This window comes from Astatotilapia calliptera, chromosome 19 (assembly GCF_964374335.1).
Source record: "Astatotilapia calliptera chromosome 19, fAstCal68.1, whole genome shotgun sequence".
NCBI lineage: Eukaryota > Metazoa > Chordata > Actinopteri > Cichliformes > Cichlidae > Astatotilapia > Astatotilapia calliptera.
Genome location: NC_137440.1, coordinates 24223647 through 24244633, shown reverse-complemented (window position 1 = coordinate 24244633; position 20987 = coordinate 24223647). Strand labels below are relative to the sequence as shown.

The 20987-nt window shown below is 39.7% G+C and overlaps 1 protein-coding gene across 1 annotated transcript; it reads left to right on the top strand.

Moving 5' to 3' along the window:
• Positions 1 to 3833: 3833 nt before the first annotated feature.
• LOC113012271 (phospholipase B1, membrane-associated-like) lies at positions 3834 to 19527 on the top strand. The gene is made up of 43 exons (XM_026152370.2): positions 3834 to 4116; positions 4838 to 4881; positions 4993 to 5056; positions 5261 to 5324; positions 5472 to 5506; positions 6272 to 6338; positions 6427 to 6475; positions 7131 to 7196; positions 7296 to 7361; positions 7445 to 7500; positions 7619 to 7676; positions 7780 to 7887; positions 7999 to 8040; positions 8393 to 8461; positions 8598 to 8675; positions 8793 to 8853; positions 8946 to 9004; positions 9575 to 9648; positions 9730 to 9773; positions 10078 to 10186; positions 10294 to 10345; positions 11250 to 11330; positions 11841 to 11906; positions 11986 to 12086; positions 12172 to 12253; positions 12882 to 12986; positions 13101 to 13196; positions 13311 to 13382; positions 13490 to 13567; positions 13691 to 13751; positions 13831 to 13889; positions 16016 to 16083; positions 16174 to 16217; positions 16356 to 16455; positions 16556 to 16607; positions 16735 to 16815; positions 17629 to 17694; positions 17844 to 17938; positions 18261 to 18342; positions 18449 to 18553; positions 18702 to 18797; positions 18906 to 18980; positions 19070 to 19527. The coding sequence occupies exons 1-43, from the start codon at positions 4056 to 4058 to the stop codon at positions 19325 to 19327; spliced, it is 3249 nt and encodes a 1082-aa protein (XP_026008155.2). The 5' UTR covers positions 3834 to 4055; the 3' UTR covers positions 19328 to 19527.
• Positions 19528 to 20987: the final 1460 nt, after the last annotated feature.

Genomic DNA, 20987 nt, shown 5'->3' with positions numbered 1-20987 from the left:
GCTGTACCTAGGACTGCGCTCGCCTAGCTTGGGAGTCGCCGCACCTAGTGCTCCTATTACCATGGGGACCACTGTTACCTTCACCCTCCACATCTTCTTGAGCTCTTCTCTGAGCACTTGGTACTTCTCAGGCTTCTTGTGCTCCTTCTTCCTGATGTCTCTATCACTCAGAATCGCTACATCTATCAATATGGCTGTCTTCTTCTATTTGTCTACCACCACTATGTCACGGTGAGTGGGATGAGCCATGTGGAGGAAATGAAGGAGGATCCAAACGCAGGCAGTAGTGGAGAAGTGAGGGTGGTTTATTGAGCACAAAATAAGGACAAACAGCAAATGGAGCTCGAACTAAACTATACTGGGAAACAACTAAACTATAGCGCAGAAACCAGAACATGAACATGAAGCAGGGCGAGCAGAGGCAGACGATGGTAGACAGCAGGGTGAACACACGAGTGAGACACGGTGGTTACACAGACGGACCAGCAACTACAATGACGGAGGACACGACTTAAATACACACAGAGAAACACGGGAATTACACACAGGTGGTGGACACAGCTGGGAACAATCAGTAAGATGAGACAGAGGTAAAACTGAACACACTCACATGAGACGCAGACCTTCACAATAAAACATCACACGCAGGCTCGACATCGAGAGACAGACAGGAAATGACATATGAAACTAAACCCACATCTTAAACCCAGATAAACAGAAACATGGAACTCTAATAATAGACATCATAATCATCACCATAACACGACAAGAGAACAAGAACACAATCCCTGATGCAAACTTAAATCAAAACACAATAAACTCAAAATACTGGGTCCAACGGACCCAGAACCGTGACACACTATGTCCGGTTGGTTAGCCACCACCATTTTGTCCGTCTGTATCTGGAAGTCCCACAGGATCTTAGCTCGGCCATTCTCCACCACCCTTGGGGGCGTCTCCCATTTTGACCTCGGGACTTCCAAGCTATATTCGGCACAGATGTTTCTGTACACTATGCCGGCCACTTGGTAATGGCGTTCAATGTATGCCCTGCCTGCTTGCATCTTGCACCCTGCTGTTATGTGCTGGATTGTGCATCAGTTCCTGATGAAGCCTCTTAGGGTCCTGTTGATCTTGTATAGGTGTAGGCATTCCAGGATCCAGGTGTGGGGCATTGAGTCATAGGCCTTCTTGTAATCAATCCAGGCAGTGCACAGGTTGGTCAGCCTAGTCTTGCAGTCTTGGCTGACTGCTAGGTTTCGCGCCTCTGGTTTTCTTGACAATTCCTTTCTGTGCCCCGCTTACGTATTGACCCATGTGCCTGTTCATTTTAGCCAACAGGAGCTTCCATGTAGTACTGAGGCAGGTTATTGGCCGGTATTTGGATGGGACCGGACCGTACTGGGGGTCCTTGAGCATCAGGACTGTCCCGCCTTCAGTTAGCCATTCCGGGGGTCCATCCATCCATCCATTCGCTTCCGCTTATCCTTTTCAGGGTCATGGGGGGCGCTGGAGCCTATCCCAGCTGTCATAGGGCGTCAATTAGCAGCTGGTTCATTTGTGCTCCCATACGCTCATGGAGTGCAGTCAGCTTCTTCAGCCAGTAGGCGTGAACCACGTCGGCGCCTGGTGCTGTCCAACTCTTCATACTGGAGACCCTTTCTTGGATGTCTGCCACTGTGATGGCTACTGGACCCTGTTCAGGGTGGTTGCTGTGGTCTGCTCTCAGATCCACCATCCACTGAGTATTGGGTTGTGTCCTTCTCCCATATGCTCTTTTAGTATTCTGTGGAGAACAGCTGGTTTATTCTCATGCCTTTGTTACGTAAGGCCCAAAATGGCCTCCGTACAAGAAAGTAGTAGCTCTAATATTGACCAGTAACGAACCACCACACGCACACTGTAATGGGTTACACAAGATTTATTTGTTCTTTCTCCGGGTAAAACTACTGGCTGAAGACACAACTCTGGCCAGGAATCCAAGGCCCAAAGCCACCACGGTCAGGGTTGTTAGCCTTTTCAGGCCTGACTTCGTTCGAGGCTGGGTCTCCACATCACATCCTGGGAGCTGGAACTTCCCCAAAACTGGTCCAGTTTCCTTGTCAGGGGCACAGAGAGTCTCCAGTCCAGTGTTTGTTTTCCTGCCTTCCAGCACATCCACTCACATCCCAATAAGAATGAGTCCTCCCTCCAACATCCTCAGTTTATTTTAAAAGCAAAACCAGGCCAGGTTAAAAATCTTTTCCATTAAAATGTGCACACTTCATCCTGGATCTTCGAGGCTTCCCTGCTACACTAATGTCCTACTAAAAAAAACAACGACAACCCCTACTTCCTGTTTCCTCTCCCCTTTATAGAGAAGGGCTCCAATCCTCCCCAATCAGCTGCTCCCTGTATTCAACTCCAAATAGCTGGCAGCTGGACTAGAGTAGAATCTCCACTCCCACATGGGTGTGGCCCACACCTCACATCAAACACAAACAAACACCAAAGCATGCAATTAATACAAAACAAAATCTAAAGAAATGCCAACCCAAAAGCTTAGTGGGGGATTCTCTCCATCCTTTTCCACCATGCTATACTCTGTAACACCTTCAATCTCTCTGGTGTATCTCTTCAAGCGGCTGGCCAAAGCTGTGAGTCTTTCCAAGGCTGTACTTCTTAAGCACCTTCTTTGTCACACTTTTCTGCAGATCCAATAGCTACCATATTCCACTGATATGGAATATGAGAAGCTGCAGCAGCGAGAGAACTGGGTGAACATGAAAAAAGAAGGCAGTTGTGTTGAAGTTGTAGACCTTAGCTCTTTCAGCTCCTTCCCAATACACCTTCAGGCTCTCCAAAATGCAACATCCTTAAATCAGCAGTTGTAACACATATGTAGTGTGTGTAAGTAAGATATCAGTCAACTGGACTAGCTCCATTTTTCATAGATCAAAAAAGTCCCGATCTCTAGTGAAGCTGTTTCTTATCTTTTTCTGCTTAGTTATTCAGTTTGTCCTTATTTATAACCTGGCTGTTTATGCCTGTTTTGATACAACATGTCATAACATTATAAACCTAAAATGTTTTGCTTGATGATTATCCTGCACTGATTCCAAGGGTCGGGTCTATCTGCACAGCCATCTCAAAGGACACAACTCATAAAGTATTTAGCAATCTAATCATATCTCAAAACATCTCCAAAAGCGAACTTGCTGGTTGTTAGCATAAAATTATATAACCTGGGTGAAACACATACAACACCAGGAACTCCCATTCATCATTATTGGTTAAGAACCGTCTTCCGACAAAGTGAAGCATTAGTCCAACTATAAATTGTGGGGCAGCATATTTAAAATACACAGAAATCATCCCTGAAAGCTAGAAAACTATAAACCTGCAAATAATTTTCTTAGTTGTGTCTTTACACCCACGTGAGTTTTACTGTGAATCACTAATGTGATCCTCACGATGTGTCATTGTGTCCACAAACCCCTTCCATGACATAATGGAACAGAAACTGGTAAAATTTTAACTTCAGAATAGTTATTTGGTTTAAAATAAGCAAATTACACACAAAAAATTACCTAAAATCACGACATATGGATTTTATTCATTCAGTTGATTCACTAATATGCCAGTCATTGTTATATAAAGGTATTTAATCTCTGACTTAGAAGTCCAAAAACTGATACTCATTTCATGGTCCTTTGATTTATGTGTCCCAATAGGTGACACAGCACAATTATAGCTGTAGAGATAGAGAAAGAGATGTGATCGATTGTCATTTGGATAAACTGATAAGAAGGGGTTATAAAAGAGAATAAGAGCAGATGTGTAAAGGACAAACATAGCAGGGAGGACTCTTTTCTTTTCTGTTTGACAGGGTTTCCTCTCTGGCTCCCTTCTTTGCCTTTTAAAACTTTGCTCTCTCTGGAATCCCGGTCTTTTCCACACTCTTTATTGATATGCTGCACTTTTACAGTGAGTGAGAGTTTCGTTCTCTGAGTCTCAAAGGTAAATAAGGAAGAACTGCACAAATTCCCCAGCGTGGAAAACACTCTGACCACATCATGGCTCGAGCTGCGCTCCTGATTGTGGCTATCCTTGTTGGATTATGCATGACATATTCAGGTAAGTACTGAACAGGTTGGACTACTTTAATGTGCTCACTTATGTAGCGAATTTTAAGGGCAAGAAGGCACAGCATGAGCTGAAATCAGAATGATCTTTTGACTGAGCGGTCACTGCTGGCTCATGCATGATTTACCTAATTTGACCAGTTTGACAGCATTGTTTCCTTTACAGAGTGCCTTGTGTTTAAGCTGTGTTTTATACTAGAATTATCTCGTGTTTGCTGATGTACACTTTATACACTGAGTATAAAATGTTTGGGTTGAAAATGCAAATGTAGTAAATTACACAGAAGTCTTGTTAAGTTGTAATTTTAAAATCTGAGAAGCATCTATGAGGGCACTCAGAGAGAGTGTATTAGCTATCCCAGCAAAGCTAATACTTTATCTTTCTGTTTTAAATAAAGTAGAACTCAAATAAATATAATGAGTTTTTTTGCCAATCAGTCATCTCTCCACCTGGCTTAGATTTGGAGTGCGCAAACATTAATTTAGTTGATTATTCACTAAAAATCTCAAAGAGTTTTACAAAATTAAAATAAGAAAAATGCAACTTTTTTATTGTTACCTGCTAATATTTTTTAACCTAATTAACTCTTTTTAATTTAAGATTTTCAACTTTTATAAACCGCCTAACTTCTACTGATTAATTTCATGGGTTTGGTTTCATTTCAGTATTTTAGAAATTTAAACGTGTTAATTTTGACTTACGTCCCATCTAGATGGTGTTGAAGGTGGCGACCAGACAAAAGTAAAAACAGAAGAGGTACTTTTTGCCAGTTATCACACCTTTTTGTCTGCACATTCATATTTTATACTATCATCTGTATATTGCTCTTGTAATGTACTAATGTACAGACTTTTTTATGTGATTCAGACGGAAATGTACATGTCCATACTTTGCTCACCATTACCACCGCACTTGTCTCCATCTTCTTCAGGTAATGCTCCCTGCAGACATAATCAGTGACGGCACTGAGTTAAAATTCAATTTTATTTCTATAGCATCAAATCACAACAACAGTTGCCTGAAGGCGCTTAGTCACTACTTTCATCCTTCTATAATAGGTCTGCTTTTAAATATATTTTCTAGTGTTGCATTATGAGATTGCTGACATTTCATTTCCTTGCTTTTCCAACACCAGTTCATGCTCTGACACCTACTGATATCACCACTGTTTATACCTTGGGAATACCAGATTCAAACAGGTATATTGCAAAACAAAAAAAGCACAAATCTATGTAAGTAATACTGAAGAATGAACACTGAATGGGTCAGCACGTACTGTGGCTTTAAAAGTAAACCTAACTGAACACAACCACCGTCTTATACAATGTGTATGTCTTCATTTTTAGGGATGAAGCCTCCAGAATTATCAGTAGACTAGCTGGTAAGTCTCATTTACAGCCAGTTGTACTATTTTCAAATATCAAGAGATGAATGTATAAAATGAAAAATGTACAATGCAATCTAATATAAATAATCACATTGGTTATCAACTGTTAACCTTTGAAATTACTTTTACATGTAGTACTTGTAATCACAAAACTGTTTTCCCAAAATACTTTGTTACTTTATGACTGAACTTCGGTTTCATGGTTTCAAAGTTAATAATTTCCCAACTAATTATTATTATATCATTTAAATCTCCTATTATGTTATCAGGCCTAGAACTTGACCATTAATCTTGTTTTAGTTAACCACTATAAACCTGCTTTATCATTTCACCTTTCACTGCCAACTTCAAGTGGATTAAAGCTTTTTTAAAAATGCTTATCAAATCATTAAGGCCTTTGTGATTATGTTTTATGTACTTTTACAGTTAATAGTTCAGTTCAAGGTCAGGGTTAATAAACATATAGTTTCCTTTATCTGTAAGGTGCCGACGTAGGACAGTTTTTCCAATTTCATTGTACTACTGTACTATGTATGACTGTGCAATGACAATAAAGAGTTATCTTATCTTATCTTATCTTATAAGATAGGGGCCATAAACATTGGTTAGTGACCCTGATTTCACATGAACATAAAAGAAAGCAAGCTTTCTTTTTATCGTCAGTTATCATCTATGTCATAATGTACATTGTCTGTACATTATTATTGTGTGTTAACGCCTACCACAGTCTTCACTGTAATGTCTTTGTGGTTTGAATAGAGTTGCTGTCCATGTTTAACCCCACGGTGATTGCTCAACAATCAGCTCAGAGCTCATCACAGTCCAGGTAAAACACATTATGCCCATTTTACAGATAAATACTGTTTAAGAAGACAGATGCAGGGTTCTTTACATGAGAGTTTCTGTGTTTGCAGGAGTTTACTGGAAGAAGCCGAGGATCTTTCACTCTCCCTTTCACATCAGGTAGAATTAACCCCTGTCATATTAATTTATGCATTTTAAACATCTGAATGTTTCTGTGACCTTTACAGTGAATGAGCTTATCCACTATTAAAACAATGGCATATACATAAATACAAATGAAACAGATGACAGGATACTTTCACTAAAACCTCAATCTCAGCTTGATATCTCAACAAGGAGACATGGTGTGCTTGGGTACTCCCATAATCACTAACTAATTTAAATCCCCCAGTCATGGTTATTCAGGAATGTCTCTGGTGGTGAAATGCCACAGTTATTAATTAATTTTAAGTTTCATTTTTATAACCAATATCACATACAGAGGTTCAAAGAGCTTCACAGGCATAAAAACGTATTGATAAATGAGGCCACTTTAATTTAAGACATTTTAACGCATGAGTGAAAATCAGTCCTATGAAGCACAACGAGAGGAATGAACAAAAGCATCAAACAGAAACAGAAAGTCAACGTGAGATTGATGGAAACTGTTACGTTTTCTCTGGGTAGATGTGAACAATGACAGGTTAAGTTCATAAACTGCAAGCATTCGCCCAACTGAGGCGCACTGTGTTATCCAAGAAAATCAAATCTAACAAAGTGTGCATGAAAAAGAAATAACTTAGACACTCATACATTATACTGCATGTCCTTTCAGGTGGAAGACTGGAAGCTTGTGCTGCTGTTTGTGCCCGCAGATTTCATATGTGCCTGTTCGTCACATGTAAGATCTCGTGTTTAATTTCTGCTGAGGCTCTATTTTTGGTGCCGCATGTGACGAAAAGGAAAAAATACAAAATGTTGCCATTTCTTTGTTCTTCAGGTTGAAGAAGATATTGAGGCTGCAGTGCAAGAAGTGGAAGCAGCTCTGCAGATACTGCAGAAACGGGTATGGTCCTTTTTTTGGATTCAGTTTTTCCATGAACATATGGATTGGCAATCAAAAATAACACTCTGGGTGTATGCTTACAGCTGCATCGTACTTTAGTTCATGTGGTCACCTGGAGTGGATATCATCAGCAAGATAAGTGAGTGTTTCCCATAAAAATCTACCAAAAGCAACGTGTTAAAAACTCATGTAAAACATGTTTCAAGTCTGTTCTGTGTTATGCATGTACAGTTATAGGATTGTTTTTAATTTTGTAGCACGTGTGAGTGTAATGCCAAACGCCTATATAAAGCAACTCTCCTGAAAGCACTGCAGGTAAACTACTTGTAAATAAATGCATTTTCTGTGCATCCTTTTTTTTTTCTCTCTGACATATTTTCCTGCCTAACTGACTATTTTATTTGGGATTTGTTTTCAGGATACTCTGAGCCATGTCTTCAAAAATCCAAAGTGGAATAACAACGGTGCAGACTTCACTGTTATGTTGCATTCAGCCCCCACTATCCTTGAGCCCCAATCAGACTCTGTAAGTAACATTGTTCCTATCAGCTACGTTGCATAATCTTTCCTTTATTAACAACTCATCAAATATTGCTGACTAATGTGTACCTTGCATATGTAATGTGCTTCCACACAGTCTAGCCTTGACCAGTTGACTATTCAACTCTGGACAAACCTGGTAAGTTCTTAAACCACACTTAGATGCAAAAAGGAAAATGTATAAAATGAAAATAGGCAGTGTGAAAGAGCAGCAGACTTCTAGAAATTCATTTTATTCTGACATTAAAACCATCCCTTCAATTTAAAGGCCAGAAATAACAAGTGTCAGATTAAACACAGATTAAAGTGTTAATATGCCTGACAAAAGATTTAATGATTTACTTCACGGGATTATCTACACGATGATTCCTCTCAATGTTGTTCACTCTGAATGCACAGATGAGTGGATTGTACTTTGTAGGCTGCTGGATGCAAAATAGCTGCACATATAACCCCAAATCTTAACCACTCATTGACCTTTTCTTCTCCAGCTTCAGCCACTGACAAGTGAGCCCAAGGTTACAGACAGAAATGCCATAACTTTTCCTTGCCCTAACCAGGTGAGTCACTGCAGTCTATTGAAAAATGCCTTTGAAGTGTTAATGTGTTATGCTTTCATCTCATAGAGTAGACTTTTTAAGTTATAAAATTCAATGTTAAACTGTTAAAACTGTGAATTTTCTGTTCTCATCCCAGGAGCGTCCTTTCCTGCGTACACAGATTAATTCCCCTCCTGAAACAGTGGGGGAATTTTACAACAAAGCAGCAGTTCAAGTAAGAGTCAGATATGTAAAAAAAAAAAAGAAGAAGAAGAAAGAAAAGAAAGAAAGAAATAAAGTAAAGAAGATAATTTCAATCTGTAGATAAACTGACCTGAGTATATTTTTTTAGGAGATGGGTACCGAGATACCTTGCACAGACCGTAACCAGTCTAACACCGTACCCACATCGGGTGAGAAATGATTTTTAAATTCCACTACTACACTGAGGGATATGTTTCTCAGTCCAGTCATGCTCAGTCACATTGTTCTTTCCACTGTACAGTTAATGAGCTCAAACCTGGAGACATCAAGGTGGTGGCAGCGCTTGGTGACTCTCTAACAGTGAGTGTTTCCCTTCTCCTACAGCCCAATTTCATCTAATGGGAGTCCAAACAGTAAAATCAATAATACTACTGCTACTACTACTGGTAATGATAATAATGATAATACTAATAATTTTCAAAAACATTAAAATTTAATAAACAAATAATTTCAAAGGTAGGAAAGGGTGAGCAGTCTGATTCTTAAGAAAAATAATTAACTCTATCTCTCATTTGCACTTAATTTACAGACCCACTAGATCTAAAAAGGCATAAAACCTTCATTAAAAAATATTTTAGAAGTAAACAATCATAAAAGTATTTTATGATTTTATGTTTTTAACTTTTTTACTGTCATACTTTTACAATTTTTTGTAATCACGTTGGATTTTCTTGAAAAATTGCAGTTATTAATGACTTCTCTGCAATCTTTATACATTTGGGGTAGAATAGGATGCAAGGCAGGCTAGTTGTGGCCCAGGAGCCATATGTTTAACACCTATGGTATAGTACCTTGCAGGACCAACCAATTCATTCCTTTGGGTTTTATTAGCCCGGCTTTTTATTGTCTTGCATCTGATGTTTCCTGCAGGCGGCCAATGGCGTAGGTGCAAAATCAGATAACTTGTTGTTACTGCTTAATCAGTACAGAGGATTGTCATGGAGGTAAGACAAGTTAAAATACAAATTTGTTTACATTTTGGAAGAGTTACTTTATAAAACTAACTAAATTTCTGCAACTTTCAGCGTTGGTGGTGACCAAAACATAACCACTGTGACAACTCTGGCCAGTATGTCTCTATTTTGCACTCATGTTTTTGAAGTTGAAAAAATGGTAGTTGTATTTCACTTATTAAACTAAATTGTGGTTCTCATCACCATCACTAAAGGATATAGGCTTGAACAGGCCTATCTTTTATGCAATCTAATGACCTGAATCAACAAAATGAGTTTGGTTGCTAAAATGAAAGGGCACTTTTGTATACTTAAGAAATCTAAATGCTGTCACAATGACTAAATTACAATATAAGAGTATAACAATTAAATCATTATTTGAGGGTTGTTTTTTTTTTTAACTTCTAATCATTTTTTCAGACATCCTGAGGGAGTTTTCCCCCTCCGTGACTGGATTCTCTACAGGAATCAGTGGACAGAACGATGCTAAAGCCTTTCTCAATCAGGCTGTTCCAGGAGCAAAGAGCGAGTAAGTCACATTTGTACTTACTTTCAACCTTAGCAGGATTTGCAGCATGCTATACGAAAAAAACATAATCAGCAAGTTTTAAAGATAACATTTGTTGCTATTTCTAGTGACATGGCAGGACAGGCGCGCATCCTAGTGGACAAAATGAAAAGCGATTCGGTAAGTCAGCAATAACTGCAGGAGAAATATGCATACTGGGGACTTTATTAGGTACACCTTCCTAGTACAGGTTGGACCTCTTTTTCCCAACAGAGCTGCCTTATTTCTGTGTGGCATGAATTCAACAAGATGCTGGAAACACTCCTCAGAGATTTTGCTCCATATTGACAGCATCATGAGTTGTCTGGTTTACATCCATGATCCATGATCTCTTGCTCGACCACATCACAAAGATGGTTTATTGGATTGGAGCACAAGCCGACCCAAGAAAATGCCAAGACTGTCGATACCAGGCAGAATGGATCCATGTTTTCATAAAGCATTAGCATTCGTTTCCTGTTCTTAGCTGACAAGAGTGGCACTTTGTGAGATCTTTTGATGCTGCTGTAGCCCTTTTTGCTTCATGGTTTGATTTGTTGTATATTCAGAGATGCTCTTCTGCAGACCTTGGTTGTAACAAGTGGCTATAGTTCCTTTTTCTATCATCTCAAAGCAGTCCGGCCATTATCCTCTGATCTCTGGCATCAACATGGCATATTTTCTCTTCATTGGACCATTCTCTGTTAACACTAGTAGTGGATGTGTGTAAAAATCTCTGTAGATCAGCAGCTTCTGAAATACTCATACCAGCCCAACTGGCACCAACAACTATACCACATTCAAAGCCACTTAAATCACCTTTCTTTCTCATTCTGACACTCAGTTAGATCACCTTGGCCACATGTTGATTTGTTGCCATGTGATTGGCAGATTACATATTTGTCTTAACAAGCAGTTGAACAGGTGTACCTAATAGAGTGGCCGGTGGGTGTACATTCAGACACAGTGTCATGTGTATTTTGTCACAGCTTTAAGTTAATAATGAACAAATTAAACACAGAACTTCACCTCTTATGTCCTCCAGCGTATCGATTTCAACAATGACTGGAAAGTTATCACCATGTTCATTGGTGGAAATGACATATGCGACTACTGCAAGGACACTGTAAGCGCTCCACATGTTGTCTTTGTTGTTTTATATATTGTACTTACTTACTTTGCCATCATAATCAGGCGGTTTCATACCATTGAACTGCCATAAACTGCTGAATTAGAAGAAAAAAAGCTGTTAGAAATATAGTTTAAATTTCAAATGTCAATTTTTGGTCGAAATCAAATTTAGAGATATTTTTCATGTTGTTCATCCAAAATATTTTATTATTTTAATGACAACTTAAAATTATCCTCATTATCATAACAATCTTTCAGAGACAAAAGCCTCAAAAGTTGCTTGCTTTACTTGATTAACAGTCCAAAATAATCATTAAAGACAAGTAATCATAGCCAACTCCTGCATTAGTGAAGCTAGAAGAAATTATTCGGCATTCAAATTATAATCAAAATAGTTTAATTGTACGTTTCAGTGGAATAACTAATTCAATAATTTACCAGATATTTGTTTTTCACATTTATGCTTGGGATCTTTTGTAATAGAGATTTTGTTTCCCCCCTACAGATCTATTACTCACCCAGGAACGTGGTCCGTCGGATCAGTGAAGGTCTAGACATACTCCACCGTGAAGTATGTTCTCATCTTCTTGCACCTTGCTGCCACAGCCATTCAGTATCCCTGAATGTTTTCAATGTCGAAATCTTTCCAGGTGCCTCGTGCCGTTGTTAATCTGGTAGAGCTGTTTAGCGTCAAACAGCTACGTGATCTGCACAGTGATTCGACTTTGGGGTGTCCGACTTGGCTTGCAAAGTAAGCAATATTTTCTTGTGTTGGACAAACAGTTTGACCAAAAATCGTAAAGCACTAATTGACACTCTGTGCATTTATGTTCCAGTATGTTTTGCTCCTGTGCCCTGAGTCCTAAAGACGGATCAGCTGAACTCGAGATGCTTGAGACCTACAACACAGGCTACCAGGTGTGAAAGAGAAAGAAGTTAAAAAGAAGGATTTTCCATAATTTCCACATGTCAAGGTTCAGGGTTCCTTTATTTGTCATTGTACAATTTTAAAAAATTGAAGAAAAAAAACAAAATTTACTCCTCCACTGCTTACAATAATGGCTCTGGAGTAAAGTGATAAAATAAGAGATGAATACAGAAAGAAAATAAATAAACTAAATAATTACAATTCTCTGTGCTTTCTTATGTGCATTACACATTTCTCAAGCTTACTAAACCTGACAGCAGCATTTTCAAAGGCATAAATAGACTGACTCTACAGTCAGTCTATTAAGGAATGAAAGTAGATTTCAATTATAATAACAGATTCTTTGTTTCTTTGGTTTAATAGCTGCATTGTATAGTAACTGAATAATTATGACTAAAAATTAAAGACACCTCTGTATTTTAAACAATTTCATGAGGTCATAATGAATTTATCTTGAGGTTTAAAAGCTTGCTACAACAAATAAGTGGACTTTTTAAAGGCTAAAGAGGGCGATATTATGATGTCATTGTCCACTGAATATAACTGTCACTGCAAAGTCAAAAACTTTATTTGCTTTTTATTCTTGTGAGGTCATCTTATGACTGTCTGTCCTCTCAGGTTGGCATGCAACAGCTCGTTGACTCTGGGCGGTATGACACGCATGGTAACTTCACTGTGATACTGCAGCCCTTCCTTAGAGGGCTTTCTCTTCCCAAGTTACAGGTAATGTCTTACAAATGTGAAACACCACACTTTTACAATATTTTTGTTTTCATTTAGGAATTTGTTTAACTTGAAAAAAAAAAAGTCTTCCTTTCTTTGGCTTCTTTATAAAAGGACGGCCGGCCCGATCGCTCTTACTTTGCCCCTGACTGTTTTCATCTCAGCCAGAAAGCTCACACACTCATGGCCCGTGGTCTGTGGAACAATATGGTAGGAGTTTCTACGGCCATTATGACATCAAAATTTTCTCCATGCGGGTTTTTTTGTTTTGTTTTGTTATTTAACTTCTCTGATACTAAGTAACCGACTTTCATGCTCTTTTAGCTTGAGCCACTGGGCAGCAAGACTTCTACACAAAACTTCACAGCTGGTGTTGATTTGATTTGTCCCTCTGAGGTAAAAATGAATCTAAATCTCAACATTCTGCATTATTATGTTATTACTTTTATGCTTTCATTAGCTTTTTTTTTTTTTTTAATTTCCATTTTTCTTTCCAAATACAGACAGTCCCATTCATTAGGACGGCTGTTAATAGCGGCTACACCTTTCCAGGCCCACCACCCACTCCTGCTCCAGTCCAGGTAGGTTATAATTTAGGTGTTTCATACCCCCCAAACACTTGTGGCAAACATTTATTATTTACATTATGCACAATGGAAAATGATTGAGTCTTAATTATGAAATATATCTTTATCATATTACAGAACTGGGGGAGTGACTTCTCCTGTTCAAACACGGCACCGTCCAACTCTGTGCCCACTTCAGGTGCTCATCCTGTGTTATAATTCAGTTCTGAAATACAGTGATTACATGTCAAATATACTCATGTTGACTTTTTTAATAGCTCACAAGGTGCGACCAGCAGACATCAAGGTAGTGGCTGCTCTGGGAGACTCTTTAACGGTAAGCTCAAGAGCGTAACTGAAATTTTGTCATAACTGAATAAATCCTCTAAATAACTCCCAAAATTTTCCGCTCACTGTTTTTCATCCAAATCCTTCATTTGCCTCTCACAGCCATAGTCAACTATTTGGCAGCTATGCAGTTATCTGCCTATGGTTTATGCGTCTTGTTTTTTCTTCTCTGTTTGTTCTCAGTTCTTGCAAATCTAATTTATTTCAAAGTTTCTAAATAAATCAAACGTACTTGCTTCTACAATAAAAACTGAATGCCAGAAAAACCCATTAATACTGTAATATTTCATAAATCACGTCACTAATAGACAAAGTAACAGAGTTACTGTCTAAAGGACGGATTTTCTTTGTTTTCAAGTACTTAAGAGCTGAAAAATACTCACTGGCACATTTTTTGGTCTCTGGGACCAATAGCGAGTAGATTAATCTGTAATAATTTATAATGGTAATAACAGTGTTACACATCACAGAGGTGGGACCAAGTCATTGTTTTGCAAGTCTCAAGTAAGTCTCAAGTCTTTATCCTCAAGTCTCAAGTCAAGTCTCAAGTAATGTCAGGCAAGTCAGAGTCGAGTCTCAAGTCACTGGTGTAAAAGTCCGAGTAAAGTCACAAGTCTGAAATTTTGAATTTCAAGTCCTTTCGAGTCTTTAAAAAAAAAAAAACGAAAAAAGAATGTTGCAGTTATGCTAAATGTAAATATTAGACCATGTAATTTTTAAATCTGTGTTTTTCTCAACACATGACAAAATAGTGAACTTAGAAAATATACACAAATTGTGAAATTGCACCTCTTTAAAATGCAGCTCAATTAAACTTAGCTCCAAGAATAATTTTCACCGACAGTTCTGAGATACGCTGCATGTTATTCTTGGATGCAGTTTGGCACGACATAGTAACTTCAGGTCACTGCAACAAGCCCAGGTACAGTTTACCGACGGATGGGTACAGGACCTTGAAATGCACCGTGTAGAACGAAAGACCATCGTACGTATCATAAGTTTACCAGTCTCACAAATCGTCTTCATAAATACACAATCGTTAACCGTTTATTAATAGGACCTTTGAGCTCAACGGTAATTAATTAGCAGTGGAAATAATTTCTGGTAGCATCACAGAAATGTAGCAGTGACAATAATACTGTATGCTGTAATCGTACTGGGCAATTAGTGATACAAAAAACCTGTTTTATCCTGTGAATAAAAGTATATGTTTTTGTCAATGTACCATAATAACAGAAGCGAAACGCAATATTGTGTCAGGACAATTCACTATTTATGCACAATAAACAAAGGAGCATAGCGCGACAATTTCTGTTCAGCGCCAGACTTGCTTGTAACCTATATCACCAATTATGTTAAGAAAAATGACGCATTAACTACAACAGAAGATTTGCCTTTGTGTAAATGCTTGGAGCAGACTAACCTGTGAGCTGGAGTGTTCTGGGACGTTATATTTGGTCTTTGAATGGCTGCAATCCAGGCCACCCGTTGCGTCTTTGTTACTTCGGAAACATGGCTCGAACAATTTCTCTTCAACGACGTAATCCGATAACAGCCGATCTCTTTACCCGTCGGCTTCCCGTGGCTGTCATGCGACCGGCTATTGCAGTTAATAATACAACAGCTTCTTGCCATTTTTGTGTTTCTTTTTTATCGCTGTGATTTCAATTGAAAGCCTGCGTGCGCTAGTACCTCTTGCCACGAGTTCCCAGAATCCTTTGCGGTTTTACCCCTGAATGACGTCACATTTTCAATCTCTATATAATATGCATGTTAAATTTTATATTTGGGGTGAAATATCAAGTCTTTTCAAGTAAACCGGTTCAAGTCCAATTCAAGTCCCAGGTCATTGGTGTAAAAGTCCAAGTCAAGTCACAAGTCTTAGAACATTTTTTCAAGTCAAGTCTAAAGTCATAAAATTAATGACTCGAGTCTGACTCGAGTCCAAGTCATGTGACTCGAGTCCACACCTCTGACACATCACACCTTTTCTAGGTACCTATAAATCAGTTAATGTATAAACAGATAGAGTAATATCAACTTAATGAGAGAGTGGTTGAAACGGGGGAATTCTGTTAATGATTCAGCTGTAAAATCACCTTTTCCCAAATGTAGGCCGCCTTTGGTGCTAAATCACAAAGTCTGGTGGAGCTAAGTACTGAGTACAGAGGAGTGTCGTGGAGGTGAGAGACCAAAACAATACTTTGCACATTATAAAGTATAAACGTTGCATTCTAAACACACATTCTTTGTTTGCCTATTTTTTTTATTAGCATTGGAGGTGATGATACTCTTGAGACTGTCACAACATTACCCAGTAAGTCAGAAACCTCCTGTGTTGAACTGTAGTGCACATAAGCACCACTAGATGGCAGAAATAATCTGACAAAAAATTGTATTTTGTCTTTAACTGAGTAAACTCTGTACCCTAACTTTTTTATAATACATACTTTAGATATCCTTAAGAAGTTTAATCCTGATGTCCAAGGAATGTCAAAGGGGACAGGAAAAAAGGAGGCTGGTTTCAATGTGGCCGTATCGGGCGCTAAAATATCGTGAGTTCTGACGTTGACGTGTTATCAGATATATAAACGGCTTTATTACTATGCTATCTTGGAAGCATTGCATGGGCTAATTATGTGCAATTCCATGCAGACAAATCCCTGCACAGGTCAGAAGCCTTATTGATGCCATGAAAGAGGACCCAGTGAGTTTAACATGCATTATCAAGTGATTTTTAATGTAGCCTTGTCTCAAGCCTTGCCACGTTTTCTGCGGGAAAACACATGTAATTAAACCTGTCTCTCTGAATCTGTCACCACCAATCAAACTAGGCCGTGGATTTTGAGAACGACTGGAAGCTTGTGACCCTCTTCATCGGAGGGAATGACCTGTGTCAATACTGCAACGATCGGGTGAGTTGCTTTAAGTCGTCACAGGAAATGTGGTTTGAAGGGCATTTCTAAGGGAAAAAATTATTTCCCTCTGCAAGTGTAGTGCTTAAACATCCAGTGGTGTTAAACGCCCTCTCGAGATATCATCACTCCCCAAATGGAACTAAGCACTGGAGCAGAATAATTAAGCCTTGTGAGCACCCCCCCGTTTATTGTTTTATTGTGTCAGACAGGGATGAGAGCAGACATGGTTTGTTTTCAATAAGCACATTCTGTCGCTTTAGCCCTGCAACACAGATCACCCCCTCCCTCCTCTACCCCGGCCTATGTCTGCGTTGAACAAGCACACAGAACACAGTGACAGGCCTTGTTCTCTAAGAGGCATAAACAACACAGAAGTCAACCGAGACTCTCTTCTTCCTGTCTCTGTCTTGCTCGCTCCCGCTTTTTCCTTTCTCATTTTAAACCCACCCCACACCCCCTCTCCCATTACACCCCTCAAGCTCCACTGTCAGGGTAGTCTCTCTTTTAATGTTTGTGCTTTGAAGCAGAATATCAAAGTGCAGCATCAATTTAAGATGAGCTCTGAGACTGTAGTGACAGCTTAGGGTTAGTTGTTGCTAGTGCGCTCTTACATGTTGCATGGCTCTCTCTTGGTGGATTCAAACTTGGCCACATTCCCCTCATATCTGCCTTAATTATGCTGCTGGCTACAACAAAAAGAAAAGAAAACACTAATGGGGTGTGGTGGGTGGGGCAAAAAGTCGTGGCTGAACTGAACTAAGTTCATGTGTTAATAAATAGCCTTATTGATTGCATCTCTCCAAACTACAGGCCATGCACTCACCTAAGAACTACAGCTATCATATGATGACAAGCTTGGACATGCTGTACAATGAGGTGAGACTATTTTTATTGACGTAAAAAGAATAATATTATATAGTAAGCTCATAAGTGAAGATACCTTTAAGAGATTCTGAACCAAAAAAATATTTGGGTTCATCCAGTTTTTTAGCTCCACTCTTCTATGATTTTTTTTTTAATTGTAGGTTCCCAGGACGATTGTGAACGTGCTGGGGATCCTGGAAATTGAAGGTCTTCGCAAGATCAATAAGGACACCCTAGGGTGCAATGTGGTGCAACAGTATGTTCATCAATCTAAGCAACTTTTCATGAATAAGACCATTGATTACAAGGCAGTCTAAATCACTTCTCGTCTATATCTAGGGAATCTGTCATAAGACATCAGGTCTAGGTGATAGATTGAGCAAGCGACTATATGCTGTAAGGCTAAATACAACAGCCGAGGTTCTCCGACCTGAGGCCCTTTCCTGTAGATCCCCTCCTCTTCATTGCACTGTCTATTGAGAAAAACTAGAATATCAGATATAATTTGTATTGTATGACACAACTGCCTCATACCAGAATGAATAACAAATCAGTGATTTTTCCCTGTGTATCCCCAGGTTTGTCTGCCGATGCTTCTTGGACCCGGGAGAGAATTCACCAGAGCTGGCAGAAGCAAAACGAATCAATCGGGAATACCAGGTTAGCAGGCTGGAGCCTTGATAGTAAAATGTTTGATTCTGAACAAGTGTTGATGAATCAGGATTGTTACATTACCTTAATAACATCAGCCATCTGTTACTCCCAGACTGAAACCGAAAAATTGTTGGATGGAGGTCGCTATGACGACAAAGAGGATTTTGCTGTGGTTCTCCAGCCTTTTTTTAAAAGCACCATCTTACCTTTCAATGCTGTAAGTCTTCCGTGTGCGCATCACCCTCCACTACGCTCTACATGTATTTATATGTAAACATTTAGTTTGCGGACAGTAACACGTCTGTCAGTGCTCAGGATGCATTTTACCCACAAACAGGGATGATTGTGTGTTTTCCCTCGTGCAGGAAGGCCAACCTGATGTCACATACTTCTCCCAGGACTGTTTCCACTTCAGTGAACGGGGACATGCTGACATGGCTGTAGCTGTGTGGAATAACATGGTGAGTCTTTTAATGTGGGTAGTAAAGGGATAACTGTTTGCCTTTATAATTACAACATCTCCCTGCAATTTATGCTGAACAGACAGGCATTTGTGGTTTTGTCTCTAGATGGAACCAGTTGGGGAAAAACAGACATATAACGCCTTTTCAAATGGCAGAGACAGAATCAAGTGTCCCACTGAGGTAAGGAATCAGCTGCAGAAGCACTTCTTATTGCAGCTTTCTTACAGGTTTATGGAATTGAACTTTGACATCCTATTTATATGTTCCAGGAACATCCTTACATCTTCACAAAGATAAACAGTGTGGCTCCTGCAGTCACAGCCACACCACCCATAACTGACATCACACCACAAGCCTCGGGCAATCCAAAGTGTCCTAACACTGTGCAAGCATGGCTCGCTGCTGTGCTGGCGGTTGTTGGCCTTCTGATTGGTTCAGCTGTCACCTGGCTCCTCTTCTCCTACAAAGCCAGGAAGAACAAGAAGAAGATGATGACTTCGGGGCAGATGAAGGGCACAGAATTTTAACTTTGTTATGTTTTTTCATGGGACTAACTAGGGGGGGAGGGGGGGGATAAAGAGCTACTCAAACATTGACAATGAGGCTGTTTTTCAAAACTGTACAATGTTATATATGATCCTGTTTGCTTTGATAAATTAATGTTGTAACTTAAATACATATGTCTATGTATATATAAATATATGCAGTAAAATAAACACTGAATTAAGTTTCTGTGGTAATTTTGTGTATACTTGTAATGTGTTTTCATTTTGAGACAAATACTAGTGGGACTGTATGGTGTGGGTGGTGGGAAATGGAGGGTTAATTGACAATAATTCATGAAACAGTGTACTGTAGTGTGACTGCTCAATCCTGACCCAGCTTAATACACTTGTTTGTGCAGAAAAAGCACTGCAAAACAGAAACTACTAATGCTCCAGCTGGTTAGGTTGATTATTACCTCCAAAGGCCGAGCCTGCTGATAAAATATACACAGGAATGGTTTATGATCCCTTTAGAGTGATGAAATATGCCGACAGCTTCTGTTGATTATGTCACAAACTTGTGACAGGGTGAAAAGTACATTTACTCAAGCATTGAGAAACATTTTCTGCGGTTTCCCCCTTCATTCAGCACAAGCTGAAATACTATTCCCCTGAAATACGATTCCCCTGAACAGCTACCCTGAGGTACCCCTGAGCAAGGTACCGTCCCTACACACTGCTCCCCGGGCGCCCAGTGGCTGCCCACTGCTTCACTGAGTGAATGGGTTAAATGCAGAGAGGGATTTTCCCCACGGGGACCAATAAAGTACACTTTCTTCTTCTTCTTCTTCTATACTTTACGCCACTTACATACGTATTTATTTTGACACATTGCAGACATAATTACAAACCAGATCAGTTTACTATGTGTAACCTGATGTAACCTTTACTTTGTTTGTTTTTTGAATCAGTAATAATGTAGCAAGTCTATACAGGGGTGGCTGCTTACACATCTACATTGGGTGGATGCGTCTCTAACAGCATCACCATCAACACAGGAGCACCTCAGGGATGTGTCCTCTCGCCACTGCTCTACTCCCTCTACACTTCAGACTGTGTGGCCACCCATGGCTCCAACACCATTGTGAAGTTTGCTGACGACACAGTGGTGTTGGGTGCCATCTCCAACAACGATGAGGCGGCCTACATGGATGAAGTGAAGAATCTGGCATCATAGTGCCAGGACAACCACCTCCAGCTGAACGTCGGCAAGACCAAAGAGCTGGTGGTGGACTTCAGAAGGGGTCAGCACAGAGACTACAAGCCCATTATCATCATCAAGTGGAGAGGGTGCAGTCCTTCAAGTATCTTAAAGGACTGCACATCTCCTCAGACTTGACATGGGCTGCCCACATTCAGGTCCAGACCAAAAAGGCTAGGCAGCGCCTGTATCACCTACGACAACTGAGGAAGTTCAGGGTCTCTCCAAAGATCCTCAGGATTTTCTATACAGGCGCTGTGGAGAGCATCCTCACACAGAACATGACATCGTGGTTTGGGAACAGCTGTGTGAAGGACCAAAAAGCTCTCCAGAGAGTGATCCGTAAAGCAGAACGCTGCTGCAGGATTGCTCTCCCCCCGCTCCAGGACACCTACACCAGGAGATGCCGGACTAGAGCAGCGCAGATACTGAAGGACCCGT